Consider the following 20982-nt stretch of genomic DNA (forward strand, 5'->3'; position numbering starts at 1 on the left):
TATTCTATTATTTATTATTATAAAGAAAATCTATTTCTCCTATTAAAAAATGATATCTTTTTCAGTGCTGCTCCAGAATGAGCATGTGTTAATACTGGACTGCCTTCCGTTGTGCTATTTTGCTGCTTTCCAAAACATCTGGGTTCCAGTGGCTGCCCGTGCCTTCCGGTGTTTATTAAATATAATCATGTTTCAGGAATATTTTCAAAAATGGTGATGTAATCCAGTTTCAAAGAGATGCTCAAAACTGAGTGAAGAGGAGAAATGCACTGATTAAGGAGGCTCCAGAAAGAATATATGGCCTCAGTTACACATAAACTTATCCTACTGGTTTCAAGGGCAGTTACACATGGGAACTTAATGGGGAATAGATGTGTACAGTCTGTGCACACAATTTCAAGTATAGAGATAGTTGCAGAAAACCTTTTCTGACCTTAATGTCAAGACTTAAATTTATGTGCAGATACCCCACATCTCCTGGTGCAGTAGTTTTAAATTTCCTTACTCACTCTTTCTTTGAAGTCTGCCTGCAGTGGTGTTACAAAATCATAACCTTTCCTGATGTGTGCTTTGCTTATTTTTCCCCTGTTGTTTTGATTTTTGTTCTTCTGCTCTGATCAGCGTGAGGCTTGATTTTAAATCATTTCTTTCCAGCTGCTTATTTTTCATGTGATTTTTCATGTGTTTTTTTTTTTTTTTTTACAGAATTACAACCAACCTCCAGTAATGGCCTTGGCTGTCCCAGTGGCGGTGAAATTTCTCCAGCGGGGCAATAAGGAGCTGTGCAGAAATATGTCGAGTTACCTCTCCTTGGCTGCTATCGCCAAAGCGGATCTGTTGGCTGAGCACACTGACACCATCGTCAAAAGTGTCCTTCAAGGTATGAATGCACTGAGAGTTTGGGATTTGGTCCTGCAGCATGCCCACCATGAGATTGGTCGGGCTGTTTCAGGCATATATGCAAATAAACACGTTATATGTAAAAATATATACGTGGCATGTATAAAGCATGTCTATGGACATAGCTATAAATGTGAGATAAAACATGTTAGACTCAATCCAAAACCAGACTGTATCAAAGACGACTTTTCAAGAATACATGAATTTACTCAGCCCGGTGGACAGTGTGTCCTGGTTTTGTGGCTGTGGGGTGTTCAGGTGCTTGTTGTTTTAAATGCTGACACTATAGAAGTTTCATTATAGGTTGTAGTAATAGACTTCAAATGGTGAGCCGTGATACGAGACACTACTCACTGGGCTCTTATCCTTTCTATTGGTGTCTTTGGCAATACTCCAAAATATAAATGGGAGTGAAATGAATCCCATTCTGTGGCAAAGTAGTCACATGTAAGTTATAAAAGGTTTTTGTAGTGGTTCTTTAATTTTGCCTACATTATTAGCTTTAGATAGAAATTTGTTGCTAAGCTCTGTACGTTTTGCTTTTATGGTTTAAACAAGCCAACAATGTTCATACCTCTGCAAAAGGAAGTCCAATTTAGTTGGGGTTGTAAAGTTCACAGTATTTCTTGCAGTACAGCGCTACTGCAGGAGTAAAGTCACAGTTTGTTTTTCTTCAAATATGGGTAATAGCAAAGAGTCTAATTGTTCCAAGAACATTGTTATGAAGATATTAAGCCTTCAAGATTAAATATGTGCATTCATTAAAAAATATAAATGAGGTGTAGTAGTTAATAAACGTGTTATGGAGCTAAATGTTTTATTATAGCTAAGCTAGAAAGCAATTTTGTCGTTAAGATGGTAAGAGTTTGCATATTTCTGTCCACTTTGTTTAAGGACAAATGTGTGATAGACATGATAAATATGTATGAGCGAAGTTATAATACTAATTGAGTAGAGTCCAAGAACAGAATATTGCTAACAACATGCAAAGCCACATGGATAATTCTTTTAAGATCTCTGACATTAGTATTTATGTGTTAATGTTGTGCATTACCACTTGTAACTCAGCGCTATTAATAGAAAGAAATAAAGTGAAACAGGTTTTATTTTAAAGCCACAGGTTTAGGAGAAATGATTAACAGCCACAACTGAAGGTTTCACCGTGACTGTTCCCGCTCGTTTTTGTGTATTTATGTTATTCTACCAGTAGATGTTGCTGTAGGCATCAGATTTGGGAACTGCAGACTGGAATGGGGCACTCTGAACAGGCAAAGCGCTCTGTTTTGTACAGTGGTTTAACGGCACTGTACAGAATTTGTACTTCGGGCATGAGAAGGTTGGTTTGCAGGCTCAGACAGTGTTTGCTGAGGGGAAGCAGCACGATAAGCTGCTGAAGATGGATTTACAAACCCAGAAGACAAAGGGCTTTGTTCTGGTGCCCCACGGCCCCAGCCAGGCTGATGGAGACCTGGCCCCCTGCCTGCCAGCATTTTGGAGATAACTGGGCTTTTAGAGTACTTCAGGCAACTGCTTGGCTGCCTAATCAGTTTCTTATCTTATTAGCTAAAAAAGAACTCTTTAGAAAGAGTATTTAACTGCTCTGTTCCAGTTAGTGTGAACTCAGCTCCCAAACATGCGAATATGGGTACGGTGCCGTGCTTGTCAGAGAGCAGAGCCGGGCTCAGCGACGTACTCTGGGCACACTCCTCTTGCCTTTGTGCCTTCATTTCTATGTTTGCAATTCAAGAGCATGGTTGCAGTGGCTTTTCTGTATTTGGAGCCCAATCTCCTCCAAGATACTATTACTTTGGTGTTTTCCAAACAGATAAAGTAACTGTTGACAAAAATATAGTTAAGGTAGGAAGGAAAGAGAGAAATGTGCTGATGGAGGAGACTTGTGGTGTTGGGCAGGAGGGGACTGGGCTGTGGGAAAGCTTTACTGCTCCATCGAGCTGGTAAAGGAAGAGCAAAGTGCTGGAAAGAGGAGATTTTCCAGCTGAGTCAGAAGGAAAGGCCTGGCTTTTCATTTGGTCATCGGCCAAACCAGAACAGAGATAGGAAAAGGCTTCTTCCAAGACAAAGCATTTCAGGTATGAGTAAGAAAAGCAGCCAGGAGAGATTTCTGGTGATCTTTTTGAGGGTTTTTCTTTTTATGCCATGTTTTGTGGACATTTGTTTTCATTTACTGGAGGGCACTGTATGGGAAAAGGACTTGGGAGCAGTTTTGCCCTTGCACAGTGTTGGGATCTCAAGTGTTTTCCTGATCTCTGAAGGTCTGTCCTGGCTGACAGCCGATGAATGGAGGCGATCTTTCATTGATCTGTAGTCAAGATACTATTTAGCAAGGGATTTTTGTCATGCTTGCTACTAAGCATTTATAATTTAGATACATTTTTATTCCAGGGTAATAGGAGAAATTCCAGCAATCAAAGCAATTATTTTTACCTTAAATAATGTTGCCAAAAATTTGGAGCAGATCACGTAACTTTAGCTATGAAGCACAACCCCCTTGAATGGCGCAGTAAAGTGGGAATTACCTTGTCATAGCTTTTTCTTACTACTTTTGTATCGTGGAAGGAAGAATCTGGTAGCTGCATCATATTCAGGAATAATAATCCAGGAATAAACTTTTCGAAGTGCAGTCTTAGACATCTATAGGAAATGAGAAAGACAGAAACACATGAACAGAGCCGAAGGGTGGGCTGCTCCCCATGGAAACAGGAATTGCTTTGAATAAGACATTTCCCACCATAATTTGTTCAGAGGCTTCAGCAGGTGGTGAAGAAGCATTCTTGTCATAAATGGTTACTTAGCCAGTGAGTAACGATTCATCACCGTCTACTTCAGCTCATTTTTCTATGCTCAAATCACCACCGGTGTCTTGGCTCTCTGCACCTGCATCTTACACATTGCATCCAGCCCTGTGTTTTCAGTGAATTTTGGATAAGCTTGCGAGCATGGGAGAAGAAAGCCGCTGCCACTGGATATTCATCAATTCTGCCTCATACAAACCTCCTGTTAGCATCGAGTTGGGTACTTTGGATATCTAAATGCACCTTAAAACTGAGTATGTCCCCAGATGACCAGCATTACACATGGGATACCGATTCCCAATTGGTACTTTCAGAGTTTTGGCTCACGAGAGGCAAGGAAAGCTTTAGTAAAGTATCTTTATTTACAGAACAACTGTACAAAAATAATTTCAATAAAATTATTACAAAGTCGATTTACAATATAATACAGCTGCATTTTTCTCAAAATGTAACATCAGATTATGATGGGGAATATTACTTTTATATGTTGGGTCAATCTGCGGCATAAATAATGCTCTAAACAAGGAGCTAGATTTGTTATAGTCTACAAATTACTAATAATGATTAATAAACAACACATTTCTTGGCTTATGTGGTTCCTCTGTATAATTCCCCTTAGCACCACAAAACCCAATGGAACATGCTCAGCCTCAGGTCTGTTCTGCTCAGCCGGATACCCAATGTATTGGTTTCAGCAGGGGTGCCAGGAGCACCAAAATGTCCTCAGTGGCACCCTTATACATTCAAAAACGCTGCGCTAGAGACAGAAGCCATCTGACCTCAGGAACAGCTTTTCCAATGCATGTCTTTTTCCGTGTTTTGCCAAAGCAGCAGGCAAAGATCAAACCCCATCTCCACAGTCCCTCGCTGTGTAAACTCACAACACTGATCTTCCTTGGGAATGGGAGAGATGTGGACTTCTGTGGCTCTGTTTGCTCGTACGTATTGGCATTCAGCTCTTTGAAATACATTTTCTGCCTCAAATTGCCTTGCTGGAATTTAAGAAATGTACTGGGCTCCTCCGTACGGTAAAACCTCTGTGACTCCCCACCCGACGACGTTGCCCCTGAAGCTGCACGCGTCTTCTCCGCTCTGCGCTGCCATCTCTTCATCACTGAGCACCCTGTCCCACATGTTAAAGCCTGTTAATTTCCCAGAGAAGGCTAAAGCTTCATCAAATCCACCTCCAACGCAGCAGCCATTCTTTTCTTGCCCAATCTGCAAAATCCCCCCATCGGGAATGGTGTGAGCATTAGCAATGTCCCAGGCGGTGGCTGCGAGCTCGCCCTTCACCCATAGGGACGCAGATCCATTCTCCGAGCTCCAGGCACCGCAGAGATGGATCCATTTCCCAGAAACGATGACATTTTTGGCAGTTAACTTGTGCTGGCCACCACCAACGATGAGCACCACGGACTCACGACTGAGATAAAGCTGGATTTCGTATGGGTTGAACTTGGTGCCGTAGGAGAAGACAACGGTTTTGTCCAAAGCCTCGGTCACCTTGATCCAGATACAAGCAGTGAAGGAGCGAAGGGTCATCGCAGCAGTTGGGTGAACGCTCCCAAATATCTTTTTTGAACGCATGGGGAACAGAATTGCTGTTTCACACCCTGGAAAAGTTGGGGAAAAAAAGAAAACGAGTTAGGAAGATTGGTGCTTGTCTGGGGAAGTTGGGTTTCCCCAAGGGTCTGTGCAGGGCAAGTGCCTTCTGCTCTGCTGGGCCTCCTGGGAAAGCTTCTCTTTGCTAGGTCACCATAATTACAACAGGTAATTATGCCAGGTAGTGCTCTCCCTGCTTCGTTTAGGTCTTGGTTTAGCCTCTGTGTGCTTTTTTTTCAGTATGTGGTGATGAAGGACGTGGAGATGTGTTTATTCATTATAACAACTCCCTTTGCTGACCCCGCTATTGGTCAGTAACTTCCACGTGTGCTGCTTAAGCGTGGGAAATGTAGAAGACTCCTGATATTTTTAAATATTGGAATACTGATATTTTTAAAACAGTTCATCTCTCGTCTCCAATTAATCAGTATATTGATAATAGAAATTAGTTTAGTTAAAGCCACAAACAGAAATTTATGAAACTTAGGAAAGTAACAGATGATCACTGAACTCAAGCTGTTCTTTGTATTCAACGTCCTGCTCCCCAGTCATATATAATTTAATATTCTAAGTGACATAGAGGAAAAAGCAGCCCCCTTCTGCAATTAAGCTGGTTCATTTCCTGTTTAAACAAGTGAGAGGATCTGAAATGTGTGTGGAAACTTCTGCTCCGGTGAATGAAGGACTCTTTGTATCCTCCAGCATTGGGCTGCTGTGTTATTTCACCAACTGCTTCCTTCCTACTTGGAGCAGATTTTACATTTCTTGTTGGGTTTTTCCAGGAGGAGCAGGGAGCAACTGTTGGGGATATTCCTTAAAATGCTGCTTAGGAGCACTATTGTGAAAAAGCTTTTAATTAGCAAGCTTTCAGGCTTTATTATCAAGGCCTAAACAAAATTAAAAGCAGCCCCGCTGAAGAACAAAAAGTGTGATTAGGAAATCCCTGTAGAGTATGGCTGGCAGTAATTCAAGATGTGAGAAATTAAAGTCAGTTGCTAAATTTTCTCTTGAAAAAAAATTCCGGAGAGATACTCTGGAAGTACTTAACATGTATCTTTTAAATTAAAAAACAAGAACTTTCTATGTGAAACCGTTTAGGAAACAGTGGCAATCATCTGTATTTGCACTGATGGGGCTGAGATCCTTAATGCTGATCAAGTTTTTTACCCTCACCTAGGGCAGAGTAATGGACTGTGAGGCTATGTCACAGGAGAGAGATAAAGAGTGAGATCAGGCTTTCTGGAAGGCAAAATTCATGTGTTTGGAGAAAAAAGGCATATGCTGTAAGATCTGCTCCCAGTGCACAAAGATTACTTAAGTGTTACAATAAATAAAGGAGCAAGAGTAATTTACCTTTAAAGCTGAACCCATGTCCTTCAAGAAAGGATGGATTCCTCTTAGACTTTGATGTAATGATGTTCATGTTGTGTTTGTACTGCAACAGGCTATGCAAGTTGTTGCGTTGTTGTAGCAGTTACACGGGGCAAGCAGTTACGCTTGCTTGTGTAAGAGCCTGATGCTAAGGGTGATGGCAAGGTGGGTGTAACTGCGCCCCAACTCCTTACTCACACGCCCCGTGGGTTCTGCGGGGATAGGTTTTGTGGGGATTTAAGCTGCAATAACTTATATTTGTGGAAAATACAGTTGTTAAAGGCTTGTCAGCTTTTACAAGACAGGCAGTGATAACTCTGTGGTAGGCAGAGCTGTATTCAATGTAGCTGTAAGTAAATAAATGATATTGTGTATGTAGCACTTCTGCACTCATATTTTAAATAGACAGGGGTCTGCTTTGCCATACCCAAGTTACTGTAGCTGCTTTTTGTGTGTCTTATAACAGCACACAGAAAAAACGACATGAAATTTGAAATACAAGCTCATCTTTCTATGGCCACCTCCCTTGAGGACCAATGCTGAACATTTTGGAAGTCAAAAAACCCCAACAAGCCAACAATAGCACAATGTTACTAATTTTTCCATGCTTGAGGAGCTATTCTGTCCTGACAGCGGCATGCAGTGAAGGTGCCCTCAGGGAAGTGTGCTTGGCTGGTGCCAATGGCACATCCTTGGATCTGCTCTGCTCTTGGGCACTTGGAGTTGGTGAGGAGGAGCCAGCCCTTGGTTTAGGAAGGGGAAGGAGGGGGTACAAGCATGAAGAGAATGGGGGAGCCTAGTGTGTATGCGGAGGAGCTACCAGCTGGGAAGGTAAAGGGCAAGATAATATAATTTGTATGTTTAAAAATATGTTTGCATCTATTTGCACCCGTTTTGATCTGGGAGAGCCTGCAGGACGTGAGATCCTGTGGCTGCTTTCCCCTGTGTAAGGGCTTTGATTAAACCCTCCTTTGATCCGATGTTTGAAAAGCTCAGCACCTCTTTTTTGAGAGCAGCTGATGGGTTTCCTCCCTGTATGTACAGACTGCTTTGGAGAGTCCTATGCAGAGGAAAGTGTTAAAGAGGGGTGGTTTTGGTGGCCCTGACATCCTATGGAGAGCTCTCCGGTGAAGCATGGACTTACCTGCTGGCAGTAAGCGCTGAGCCGCCCATTTCTGCGATGCCTTCAGTTCAGCTCTGGTCTGCTGCAGCTCCTTCCACAGAGAGTTCAGAACGAGATTGTCCCCTCTGGTGGGACTGAGTTTATCCTGTCTAAAAGCTGTCTCCTGAGCCTCTGCCTCAGCCCTCTGCTGCCAGGTGCTCTCCAGGCGGCCGAGCCTGCTGGACATGTTGTGGCTCAGCTGCAGGACCTGCTCAAGGACATTTCCTTGCTCACACTCCTGAAGCCTCTTGGCTCCTTCAGCTTGGGCACCGCTCCTCACAAACACCTCCTCTATCTGGGACATGACGCGGGAGGTGACTTTCTCGATGGTGGTGGCGAAGGTGGCAGTGAGCTGGCCCAGCTCTGCCTTCAGTGTCTGCAGGTCCACCTTCAGGACGTCGTCCATAGCCTGCAGCATCATGTTCTCCTTCATCTGCGAGTTCTCCAGCATGATGAAGAGCTTGTCCCACTCGGTGTGCTCCCGCTGGCAGTCACAGGAAGCAGCTGGAATGGAAGATGCAGATGTTGCTGCTCTCTCTTTGTACTTACATTTTTAAACAGAAGGAGCATTTGACAAAACCTGGCTCTGTGCAAGGCTTATGTGCTCCAGACTGTCAGTGCATTTCCCTCTATCAACACAGAAAGGTAAAGCAGTGAGTATTATAGCAATTCTAAAACTAAGTGTTAGCAGCAGTGTTTTGCAGGAAAACTAAAAAATAAAAAGTATAAAGCAAGTTTCAAGGCACACCATCCAAGTGCTTTAGCATTTGCTGTCCATAGTAAGGTACTGGTACAGGCGAATGCTTCTTCCTCTGATATAAAATGTAGGTTTGCAGTAATAACTCTTACAAGAGCTAAGCAATCGAGAAGGCTTAACACAAATTTAGTTTAAATCTACTTACTTTCCTCAGCACCGAGAACGGGACCTTCAATTTCATTATCCAGGTTCACGTACATGAGATCGTAGTCATCGTCCTCATCCAGACCAGAAAGAGAAGCCCTGAAAACACAGAAAAGTGTGAGCAGCGAGAGCATTTCTTGGGGCAGCATTCCTGAAAATCGCTGAGCTGTCTGGAGCTGGAGCCGGAGTCAGCCGTGAGCGGAGACGGGAATGAGCGAGGGAGCTGCAGTGAGCCCCTAATAAATGCTGCGAGCGCCTTGGCTCGAATGAATGAGCAAGGCGAGTGCCCGTGTTGTAATAGGAGCACTTCTGGGTGTTGGTTTTGGCTGGGAGGAGAAGGGGGCGTGCAGCTTGCTCAATCCCAGCCCTCCAGGTCTGTGCAGGGGAGATGGAGAGGGGCTGAAATGCGGAGGGGAAGGGACGGGGAAAACTGTGTCCCTTCTGAGAGCAGCTGGCTGTGATGTGCACTCATGCCAGGGTGGGAGCAAGGAGACGAAATTGCTCAAAGCTCAATGCCTACACTGGCTGTGTTGATCATGATATTTTGTGTTCGTGGCAGAAAGCATTCTCTGCAAACTCATTTTGTAGTTGTTATGCGCCAGGTCTCTGGAGGGAATCAGTAAAAAAATAGATCTACTTTTGTTGATTTGGATACATTTGTATGGTTTAAAATATTGCAGCTTTTTTGATAGTTATGTGTAAAAACTTCTATTACATAGTAGCAGCCTAGTGCTTTAAGCAATAAAGGAGAACTCATTCAGACAGCTTGCTTTCTAACCCTAATTACCAATAATAACATCACAACTGTGGATAATGTTACTGCTGGTATCTTGTTTTGGGAGCATACAGATTAGCAGCTGTGTGATTAGAGTTGTTTCTGTTAACTTTAAAGAAACAAAACAAGGGGCTCTTGGATTAGGCATTAATCTAGTGCCAAGTATTATTGTTGTTGGTGTTAATCTGTTTTAAATTCTAGAAAGCTTATCAGTTCAATGGGCCATTAATTTACTTAAGAGGTGCACTGCTTAGGCGAGGTTAGGGGTAATATACTGATGGTACCAATTATATATTAGCTATGAAGTATTTGGAGAATTGCAAAACCCCCCCATAATTGCATCTGATTTGCAATCTGTGATCCCATTCTGTCTGAGTCTCTGGTTTAGCCCCTTATTGCCACACACAGGAGTGTGTAAAGAGGGTCCAGACTCACACCATGCTGAGGTGGGAGGGGACCTCTGGAGAGCACCCAGTCCAACCCCTGCCAGAGCAGCTCACCCAGGAACACATCCAGGGGTTTGGATGTCTCCAGAGACGGAGAGTCTACACCTGACCAAATCATGGAATACCAGGTTGGATGGGACCACAAGGATCATCTGGTCCAAGCTCTCAAGGTAAAAGTATCGTTTTATATACTCGCCTCTCTGGGCAGCCTGGGCCATGCTCTGGTACCCTCACAGTAGAGACCTCCTGTGTTCCAGTTTGTGACCCTTGCCCCTTGTCCTGTCACTGAGCACAGCTGAGAAGAGTCTTGTCTCATCCTCCTGACCCCTGCCCTTTAGGTATTTCTAAGCATTCCTGAGATCACCCCTCAGTCTCCTCATTGTTTAGTGGTGGACACATTATAGCTGGACTCTGTGATCTTAAAGGTCTTTTCCAACCAAATGATTCTGTGATTCTCCAGGCTGAACAGCCCCAGCTCTCTCAGCCTTTCCTTGTAAGGGAGGTGCTCCAGTCCCCCCATCATATCAGTGGCTCTGTGCTGGACTCTCTCCAGTCGTTCCTTGCCCTTCTTGAACTGGGGAAGGCTCCTGGCACTCTAACCTGGGCCACCTGAGCATTGGGGTGCTGGCCATGTACTGCGCTATTCCTACATGCCAAAGTGTCTCCGTGTTTCACCCTATGTACCTATGGGGTTCCTGCCACTGCAGGACCTCCAGCTGCTCTCTTGCAAACACCAATAATAAATACTAACATCAGCAATATATTAGAAACCTCAAAATTTTGATAAAGTAGAGGTGAGCATTTTTGGGGAGGTATGTGCCTAACTTCAGTCATTCTGGGGGAAAAACCTGATCCTGGGGCAACCGGGGCAGGTTGGCACCATCACAGCACGTGGTTGTGGTCGCTTCTGCTGTACCATGCCCCTTTCTCACCTGACATGTGGCCAGTGGGGCGAAGCCATCGAGTGTCCTCAGCTCTATGTTGGTTTCTGCCTGAATTGCACAATTCCCAGTGTGTGGTCTGCTTGGAAAGTCTGAGAAAATATAATCTGGAAAGTATCGGGAGGGAGCGTGGTGGGGAAGGAAGAGGGAAAGAAGGTAATTAAGGAGCTGAGTATAATGTTTTGCTGTTTTCAGACAGCAAACAGACTTTTCAGGCTCTTAGTTTAGTCTGAGGCAGATGAAGCAAGATGGAAAAAAGTCGATGGGCTCAATATCACCTCTGAAAGCCCATGCTCCAGGAATTAAAAGGCTGGTGAGCTGCATGTGTGGTAATCCCTTAGAAACTGAAAAGGTGTGACAAACAAATGGCAAGAGGTACTGAGAGCTGGCTCAAAACATGAAAATATGAGAAAATAGTGAATTGGGTTGCACCTCATCACCTTTCTTAAGTTATATGAAGAACAGACACAAACTGTGATGTCGGCTTGGACTGTTTACAAGTTTGTAAACCCAGGTTATTCAACTAAAAGCAATTCCATGTCAGTGAGGTCATTTAACCACCACCCCAAGGTGATGGGGTTGCTTCTCATTTATCTTGGTCAGTAAACGTAAACCCAGCAACATTTGCTGTGTGGTAACTGAAGGAAACTGCCCAAATTTGTGTCCGTACAAAGTATTTTTTGTTTAGAGAAGTTTCCTGACTGCGATTCACCAGGTTGTGTCCTGTCGAATTGCATCATGCCTCTAAAACAGACAATACTTAAAATGCTCGTTTAATCAGGTTGAATAATTAGTATAACTTTCCAGACACCTTCCTATCTGTGACATCCCAGCTTAGGGAATAGCACATTCCCAGTTAGTGGCCATCTTTCCTTGTTTAAAGCTGCTGGTTTTGGTTCATCTCTGCTGAATTCCCTCTCTCTACACTTTTTACAGCTGAGATTAATTTTGGCCATCCAGGAACATGGGAATTTCAGCTTTTGCAATTGTTACCATTGCTAAAATTCATCTGGAGCTTGAGGGCTCTGTTCCCTATAGGCAGAAAACTTACAGGGGAAACTGAGCGTGTGCAAGTGCAACGAGAGGATTTATTGCTGTAAGCACTAAATTATCTGGAAAAGCAAATAATTTTTAGTGTATTCAGTTACAAAGCTCTTCAATTTCAAACTTGGATGAGAGTTGAGAAAAGTTCAAGTAAATGCATCCTCTCACCAGTTCAGTCCTAACTGTGGGTGAATTGGTGCTTTGCGTGAATCCCACAGTGCGTTAGCGTTGCTCGTAAAAAAGGCAACGCTTTTTTACAGAGTCTCTTGTAACATCAGGAAGAGATTTGCATGAAGAATGTGTCTAGAAAATGGCCAGAGCTGAACAGCTTGCTAATCTGTTTAGGCCAATTCATCTGCAAATATCTTTCCTTTGCAACTGGCCTTCGTGTGTTGTATATAGAACAAAACAAGAAAGAGATTCGCCGTGTCGCGGGGTCTGAACGGCAGTGCTTGCACGGGGGGCTCAGAGCTGCCTTCAAGGGGCAGCCAGTGACTCTTCAAGCACAACAAATGCTTTGGGAGGGGTTGCAGAAGTGTGGCTGCTGCACGAGGACCCCATAGGGATAATTACGAGCCCTTCGACTCAAAGTTGTCTGAACCTGCAATGAATTACATATTTTTTACTTGGCTCAAGGTGATGTAGAAAGACCTAACAGTGTCTTGGGGTGTGTTATTTCTATCTGGCAAGATGGGGCAGACTGGACCACATATCCTCCTCCTACCGTCCATGGAGTGACCTGCTTAGCTTTCAGAATTACAAGGCTCAGATTTAAATGGGAGAAAAAGCAGCGGGCCAGAGCACTGGTTCCTATGGGAAACCAAATCCAAAGAGACCTGAAGGACTTCCAAGGGCTTACAAAAAGGAGCCACACTACACTGCGATAGGCAGATGTTTTCCATATGTTCTTCAAGTGAAACTTAAATACATCGAGGCAGGCATGAACAGCAATGTGAAGTTATATATTTTGGTATGAGCCTGGGCTTCAAATTGAATTATGCACAAACATCTTAAGAAAATGCGTGAGAGAGGGTTTTGCGTATCTGTGTCTGTCTGCAGTTGGCTCCTCTGACTCCTTTCTATTCCTGGAAACAGCATCCTTAACTATTTATGTTCAAATTTATTGTCATGCATTAAGTCCTCTTAATAACCAACTATTCTTTCCATGTGCTGCTTATTTAATTTGAAAGTCAGAAGCGCAACAAAGGAGAAATATAGCTTTTATGTGCTTCCTAGCTTTCCTTTTTTTGTTGTTAATTTAAATCACAGTTTGGTCTGGGACTCAGCAGAGCATCATTCAAATCTGAAAGCTCATTAAGAAGCCTTGTTGTGATATTGTACTTAAGAATGAAAATTATAATTAATAGGATTTTTCTTTTTTTAAGACCTATGTTTTTATAATGCTTTCCTCTGTAATGATTTGCTCAATTTGGGTTATTTATTTGTCTTCTAGGCCCAGTATATATCTTTTTCTACAGTGTGTTTTATGCCATTTTGTACAAATGATGCTTAAAAGCTGGCGTCTCTGGGTTTGTGCCAATTTTCTGGGTCGGTCCCTGACTATAGGATATGGACACATAGAAAGTCACCGACCCCTTGCTCTGTCCACAGGGAACGTGCTGCTGCTGCGGGTCCTGCCCGCTCTGTACGAGAGGCGGCCGCAGCCCATCAACCTCTGCCTGCGGGACCTGGTGGCACTGGCAGCTCAGCTGGACCCAGCCGAACACCACCACCTCCTGCGGCTCCTCCAGACCGTGGCGAGGAAGAAGGAATTTGGGGTAAAACGGGGTTTGGAAGACCTAAATTCTCCACCTCCTTTTGGGGGAGCTGATTGGTTTCAGATGACTTGGCAAGGTCTGTGCTAGCTGCTCTTTGAACAGTGAGGAGTCCCATAACACGCATGGCAGTGCTTTTTTACCCTAAATCCCTGTGAATTCTTTAATTCCACTCCAAATTCTCCATCTAATTGTAACGAGAACATAACAATGACTCTGCTGGACCCAAAAGTTTGTGTTAAACCAGAACTGTTTTCAACTTTTTTGGCTCTTCTTCTGTCAGTGGGGTATGAATTCCCATAGCTCTGTTTCTGTTAGAATATACGAACTGTATTAAATTACATATCAAGGAAAATCAGCATGAGCTAGGAATCAATTAGGAGCGAGCTGGAGATTAATTAAGGCAAAATACATCATGCTTTGGAAATTGCATGTCATTAACAGCACCCTGTGCATTGCAACAAGGAACACAACTACCTGCTTTGTGGATTTATGATCTTCATAAAAATCCTTGGAAAAGAAGAATCAACAGTAGTTAGTATCCTTCCCTAAAATGCCAAGGGAATTTTAGCATCACAGCCATTGCCAGATGAATTGAAGCTCCCTTCAGAAGCCAAGGGGCTGGGGTGCACCACTGATTATTGCAGGGCTCCAAGCTGGAGCCAACCCGTGGGAAGTTGCTTTGTATTCACATTATTACTATATTATTATTATTTGTTACTACTAATAACTTATTCAGCCACCCACCTGAGATATTTTGCCAGAGTGATAAGTATCAACTTGCCAAAACTGATAATCCTAAAAGAAATAACAGAAAAATGGGTCAATTTCTACCCCGTTTCTGTGTGGAAATGTCTTTTACACAGATGCAAGTTTCACTGAATCAGAGGTGTATTAGCGTACACGTGTGTTTATGTGACAAATAATCACTCAGCAGATAGTTATATACACCGCATCCTGTTTGTAAGAGGATTTTAAGGACTAAGCCCTCAGCCTCTTGAAAATTGGGTTGTTACAAGAAATTACAACTTACCTACAGCATTTATTTTTGTTCAATGAGGATTTTGCCTCTTTTTTTTCCCTCTCTTTCAGCTATTGACCTTGTTACGTTATTTAGATTCAGGTGGAAACCAAAAATTTCTAATACTTTAATTTACCGTATCATTGGGGAAGGCTAAGTCTTATATTTTAATCATTAAAGTATAGGACTGGCCCAGAGCAAGGGAAATACTTGGTGAGGGGTTTTTTTTGGTCTTTTTTTTTAACAATTGGGCATTTCCTTACTTATATATGCATAACTGCAATATTTCAAGGCTGCAGCTTACCCTTATTCCATATGTTGAGCTGAACTTGGATTGACCTCAGCAATAGCTCTGCGCAGAGGTCAGCGAGGGTGCACAGCTATTTCACTAAATCAAAGGCTGGCGTTTTATTTTTATCACTGCGATGTACGGTACCTCTTTTGGTTAGATGCGTTCACAATTAAAAAAAAACAAACCTGGTCACAATTCAAAGTTATATTCAAAATTTGCTTCTGTCTGATTTTTTTTTAATAGGTGCTGAAAGAGTGCATTCCGTTTCTGTTTGGACACTTGAGAGACCCCAACCACAGTGACATTGTTCTAAACATCCTCATAGAAATATCCAGCTGTGAACCAACAGCCTTGGCCGCTTTTCTTCCAGCCCTGAAGGAAATCGGTGAGGCTTTTCCAGGTTTAATTGGGCAAACGGCAAAGATCTTTGGAGCTGTTGGTCGTGTTGATGAGGTAAGTTTGAAATCAAGAGTTGGTTGGGTTTGGGGTTGGCTTGGTTGGGTTTTTTTTGTTTGTGAGTTTGGTTTTTGGGGGGTATTATGTGTTTTTTTATATAAATCTTGTATAATGTAATGGATCTATGTATTCCTTTCTTCACAAGTAACCAGACTGCCCTACCAGAACATATTCTTTGTCTTAAGACCACGATGGCTCTTATACCACCAGATATACATACCAGATACCACCAGTATGGCTGGGAGAACAAGTCCCACCACATCAGATATGGTATTTTAGAGACCCAGACTGCCTTTGGTTGGAAAATCAAAAGAACAATTGTGTAGTAAAAGGGACTCTGCAGATACTGGGCTTATTTTACTAGGAAAGAAAGAAACTTTTTAGAAGAGACTAAAAAGCATGAAAAAGATAAATATTTAAATTCTTATAGCTCTGAAGACAAATACAAAAACTATTAAGAACAAGTACCACCACATCAGATGTGGTATTTTAGTGACCCAGACTGCCTTTAGTTGGAAAATCAAAAGAACAATCGTGTAGTAAAGGGTCTCTGCAGATACTGGGCTTATTTTACTAGGAAAGAAAGAAACTTTCTAGAAGAGACTAAAAAGCATGAAAAAGATAAATATTTAAATTCTTATAGCTCTGAAGACAAATACAAAAACTATTATTATTATTTACCATGTATCTGGTCTCTGCACATGTAAGTTCTGTTTATATGAAGTGCTTTTTATGGAATGCTTAAAACTCCTATTTGATAAAAAGCACGTAACTGTCGTTATTCCAGGGGCTTAGCAAAGTTAGGTCGCTGTGTACCCATATGTGGAATAAAAAGGGAAAAAAATGTTGCACAGCCTTGGTATGATATCAAATTCTAGATGCATACAGCCCGCAGGAATGTCGTAATCACACAGTGAAATGTAAACTTCCTCCTATAGCGTCATCCAGAGAGTTTGGCTGTTTAGCCATAGTTAATTGGATACTTCTGACAAGTGTCTTTATATTGAAAACGCTCAGTGGTGATGCTGGGCTCAAGCCTCTTCACAGGGACATCTTCACAATTGACTCAGTTTGGAATCTGACCCAAAGAAGACTCAGAACTGGTTAGATTTATTGATTACATATAATGTTTTTTTAAATGAGATCTGATTTTCATTCCCAGGTATGCACTTAGGTGTCTTTCACCACGGGTTAGCAGACATTTTCCTACCACCTCATATAATGGTTCTGTAAAGGCAAAAATAATGTTCTGCTGAATTCAAAGAGTTTCTGGTAAAGAATTGATTTTTTTCTTTTTTTGGCTGTGACAAAACTGGATTATACGGCAGCAAACGGATGGTACATGACAAATCTAACCATTTGCTGAAGTGTAGCACTAATGCCTGCCGTGCAGTAACTTGGATAATTCATTTCAGTGATCCTTGAGGCAAAACTTGCACTAAGTTTTGCACAAACTCAACTGGAGTTCGTCTGCAGGAAGGTGGTGTTTTCACCGCAGACTTTGCCTTTCTCAGCCAGACCTTTTGGTTGCCCTGCCTTTGACTTCAGTTTGGAGGGAGGAGGGGATAAAAAATGGCATCGTTTTGCTGTGCGTTGGGAAAATCCTCCACATATTCATCTTCTCCCTTGAAGATGACAGATTTTCCATTTGTAATCCTTTAGATACAGATAACGATGTGCTCTCATCAATGATAGCGGTCATCGGAGAATCTCCAGAGAGACTTTTTTCTCCTGAGAAAACAGTTTCTTCCCTTAAATCTCAGGAGTGGAGGGTGTCTGATGGCCATGGGTATGGCACAGGAAGGCACTACACTTGCTGTTTGTACTGATCCTGATCTTTATATTAATTTAAAATGCAATTTATATTGTGAGAATCAAAACCAGATTTGGTTTAGCTTTGTAAATCTTATTTCTAGGGAGGAGGAGAACCCAAAATCGCATTGAAGACTGTAAGCCCAATGAAGTTTATTGTTCTCCCCTGGTTTGTGTACATCACCCCAGAAAAATTTACCTTTATAAGGACTGCAGCTGACTGCATTTAGGTCTGTGTTTACTACCAAAGAGTCACCATCTCCTAAAGCTTTACAGCTTATAGCCAGCTAATCCTCAAAAGAGCACAGCTGGGACCAGGACTGAAGGATTTCTTTAGGATTCTGTATTTTAGCTTCTTGAACCAACTCTCCCCACATGAGTGACTCTGAGGCTCCTTTTCCACTGTGTTCTGCTGCTTAAACAGGACTGAATTTATTTTGCCTTTTGTTGTTGTTATTGTTTTATACCAATATGAAGAATAAGCAAGGAACCAACTGGACTTGTATTTCATATATTGTTGGAAATCACAGACTACAGTCAAATTAACAAAGAAATGATTTGCAGAACACATTATTTTTTTAATCTGTTGGATAATCTCCGATATCTCTTGTAATTGTCGAGTAACTGGCATTATGTCCCGTGTTGTATGTCTTATTTTTGTAAGAAGGTGCTGAGTTAGCAGCAGGCTTCATTCCAGCCCATTTTTGGAGGGATGGTGCGCTTTTCCTTCCTTCGCAGTGGGCTGTGTGTTAGTGATAGCCAGACACCTATCACCAGATACACAAAAACATGGATAAAAGCAATGTGCAAAGGCTGCAACGGTTTCTGGGGGTATGAGGAGCTGCTTTGGTGGGACGTTCATTGCTCCACAACTACCTGGGGTTGCAGCAGAGCAGCCATGGTGACCAAAGGGTCTATGTGGCTCTTGTGTGTTTAGTTACATGGAGGATCTATTTTTTCTTTTCTCTTTTTCCTTTTCCCTTGTAAATGTTTTATTTGCTTTACTCCAGCGGTTCCTTGTGTAGATTTTGCCCCCACCCTATGGTGAGCCAGGAGATGGGTGGTGTCTCTGGATGCTCCCACGCAGATCAGGCCTCTTGAAAGGAAATATAAATGCCTTTTTGAATGCCCTGATGGATTTCACTGATGTATGGGGCATCACTCAATCAGCCTGCGATAAAACAAGCAGAAACACATCTGGCATCATAAAGCTGGGCAGATCTTAAAGGCTCGGTACATAACAATGAGTGCACCCATAAGAAATAATTAAAATAACACTGATCTATAAGCATCACTGCTGAGTTACAAGCATTACTGCACCAATTAATTTATTTAGATAAGGTACAAATAGAAATGCTGCAGGAAAATTGTGCAGACGTGTGTGCTGCTGCTGGTCTCACCTCGCAGCCTCATGACAATGCCTTCACGGAAACCTCTGTTGTCACTTGTCCCCCCCTTCCCCTTCCTATAGCGGAGCTGTGTTATGGTTATGCTGCTGGCTCTTAATTATAGATGTGAATCAGCATCCCCTTCCCAGCCAAGCAAAACAAGTGGGAAATGAAATGACAGCGGTGGCATTGGAATTTTATTCATTGACATTTTATTTCATTGGGCGGTTTACTTGGGGAAAAGAGGAGGCAAAGGTTGAGGCTCAGCCCTTTATGTAGATAAAAATTGCAGATATGAGCAGAAAATCCTTTCTGCTGCCTTCTAGAAGTGCTTTCCTGGATTACTGTCTCCAATTTGGCAGCTCGGATAGACCCTGGAGAGATGAGAGGTTTGGCTGCAAGGAGACCGCTTTAATTTGGAGGTTGCCCCCTTGCTTATAAACGCCACTGTTGATGGCAGGGACGGTCTCAGGGGTGAAGCTGAAATCAGAATTTGTCCCTTAACCATAAATCTGTGCAAAGCAAAACACCATCTTGGGGCATAGCTCAATTGAACATTTTAATTTTTGTTGTTTTGTTGTTGTTTTTTTCTAATAACTGTATGCTTTGAACCAACTGGAAACTGGAGTTACTTCTGAAAGCCTTTTGATCTCTTCTTGCAGTCTTCTGAGCCCGAGTTTCGTAGAATTTTTTAAGCTAAAGTAAGATACTTTGCCACACCTCACTTCATCTTCACCTATGGGCAGAGGTGATGCCACAAAATGCAAGGGATGCTTCTGAAAAAATACACAAATATGTAAAATAAGGGTTGTTAAAATAACAACGGGTTGTGTTATATCCAAATAGGCTTTCTGAAAATTTTTGGATAAAAATTGTGGCAGGGATAATGACTGCTTTCATGTTGAGCTATTTTGCTGTAATTTTGTTTTGTATAGCAGCTCCATATTATGTTACTCAGTGGAGTTTATTGTTCTTTTACCTCACTGCGGGCGAGTAGCAGCATTTCAGCAGGGCTGGAACTGCTCCAGCCGCATCAAAGCGACCTGAAAGCGGTCAGAACTTCTCTTCCAGTTACGTCTGCTGCACCGTTTGTTTAGGAAACCAAAATGTGTTTTAAATGTTAATTGAGCCTGTGTTTATCTCTTGGAGGGAGGGTTGTCTTCCAAATAAACCAGTGAATATGTACAAAAAGGCAACCTCTTTCAAGTCATTGATAAAAAAGCTCTTTTTCTCCTTGCCCCAGCCCAGCCCAGCCTAGCGAGGATGGAGCTGTGCATTTTCCCCATATGGCTGAGGGGAAGCAATTTCTCTGCCACACTTTTCCCATTTATCTCTGTCATGGCCTGGTTTAGCAAATCCTCTTTTGCTTAAAGTAAGTTGACTTTTTGCTTGAGAAAATGTCTCATTTGCGATGCTCAGGCTGTGTTCTGCCAATGTCCCCCTGTATTTTATGCCCCAGCTGTACTTGGAATCAAACTTTCAGCAATTTTTTCCTCTCCTATTACACAGTCCTGAAGAGAAGAGGTAATAAGGGTGTTATTGTGGATGTGTATGACACACGGCTCCCCTTCCTTTTCTGCTGACCCTTGGAAAGAAGAGACCTTAATTTTTCTAAAGTGCATTTGCTTGCATTTCTGCACAGGCTCTAAAAGCAAAATATTTGCCAATATCTCCCAATTTCTGTGGGTGTTGCTCCATGGAGCCATGCCCAGTTACCCCAGTGGAGGATCTGATTTGAGCTCCTGACTTAATTGTTGCTTTCTCTGCCGCTTTTTCAAATCAGATATTTTTAGGAACTAAGACGCTTAGTACAATTACAATAAAATGGAGAAACCCTCATGTGTTTCTTCACCTTTGGGGTTTCTGTTGTGGTATGTGAATTTGTACGTGTATACAGAAATAGTAGGAACTGGACCTGTGTGCCCTTGCCTAGCAGAGATGCTAAAACATGATCTGAAACAGCTCCTTTAATCCTGATTTGTGATCTTGCTGATCAATTGGCGAGACCACATCGCCCTGGTAAACTGGGAAGCAAAACTTTGGCTGTGGAGGGCTTATCAGGCTTCTGTGCATTGGCAGTGATTGATGCAGCTGGGATGAAATTGTAAAACAAAATCCCAATTAAACTTCTCTTTGTTTTCGTGTTAGTAATGGGTCCTATCTAAGTCCCCTTTGGTCCGGGTAGCACTGATGATGACAGGCCCTTGGGTGACACTGCTAAATACAGCAAATTGGCAACACCCAACAGGTCCTGAAAGGGAGTTGTGATTGGTGAAGTGTTTT

General features: G+C 42.5%; 2 protein-coding genes across 2 annotated transcripts in view; one reads left to right on the forward strand and one right to left on the reverse strand.

Annotated features, from left to right (window-relative positions):
- Window positions 1-705: 705 nt before the first annotated feature.
- Window positions 706-20982, forward strand: part of VEPH1 (ventricular zone expressed PH domain-containing 1) — a gene marked incomplete at its 5' end in the record, with an annotated part of 54275 nt that continues 33998 nt past the window's right edge. Inside the window, 3 exons of the mRNA XM_010180420.1 lie at window positions 706-880; window positions 13567-13733; window positions 15287-15496. Of these exons, the coding sequence (XP_010178722.1) occupies window positions 706-880; window positions 13567-13733; window positions 15287-15496 (552 nt within the window). The remainder of the gene's footprint in view (window positions 881-13566; window positions 13734-15286; window positions 15497-20982) is intronic.
- On the reverse strand, window positions 4713-8898 carry PTX3 (pentraxin 3, long). Its single transcript, XM_010180409.1, has 3 exons — window positions 8751-8898; window positions 7831-8352; window positions 4713-5326 (listed from the first exon to the last, which is right to left on the reverse strand). Exons 1-3 carry the CDS (start codon window positions 8896-8898, stop codon window positions 4713-4715), a joined length of 1284 nt encoding a protein of 427 aa, XP_010178711.1.

The sequence above is a fragment of the Mesitornis unicolor genome, unplaced genomic scaffold (genome assembly GCF_000695765.1).
Source record: "Mesitornis unicolor isolate BGI_N332 unplaced genomic scaffold, ASM69576v1 scaffold8550, whole genome shotgun sequence".
In the NCBI taxonomy this organism is placed as follows: Eukaryota; Metazoa; Chordata; class Aves; order Mesitornithiformes; family Mesitornithidae; genus Mesitornis; species Mesitornis unicolor.

What these genes read in the sequence shown, in the direction of transcription:
- PTX3 (XM_010180409.1), bottom strand. Translation starts at nt 8,898, where the DNA reads ATGCTGCCCCAAGAAATGCTCTCGCTGCTCACACTTTTCTGTGTTTTC. An exon ending in CGTTCTCGGTGCTGAGGAAA is followed by an intron (nt 8,353 to 8,750) that starts GTAAGTAGATTT and finishes CTTCCATTCCAG; the next exon opens with CTGCTTCCTGTGACTGCCAG. An exon ending in TCAGCGCTTACTGCCAGCAG is followed by an intron (nt 5,327 to 7,830) that starts GTAAGTCCATGC and finishes CAACTTTTCCAG; the next exon opens with GGTGTGAAACAGCAATTCTG.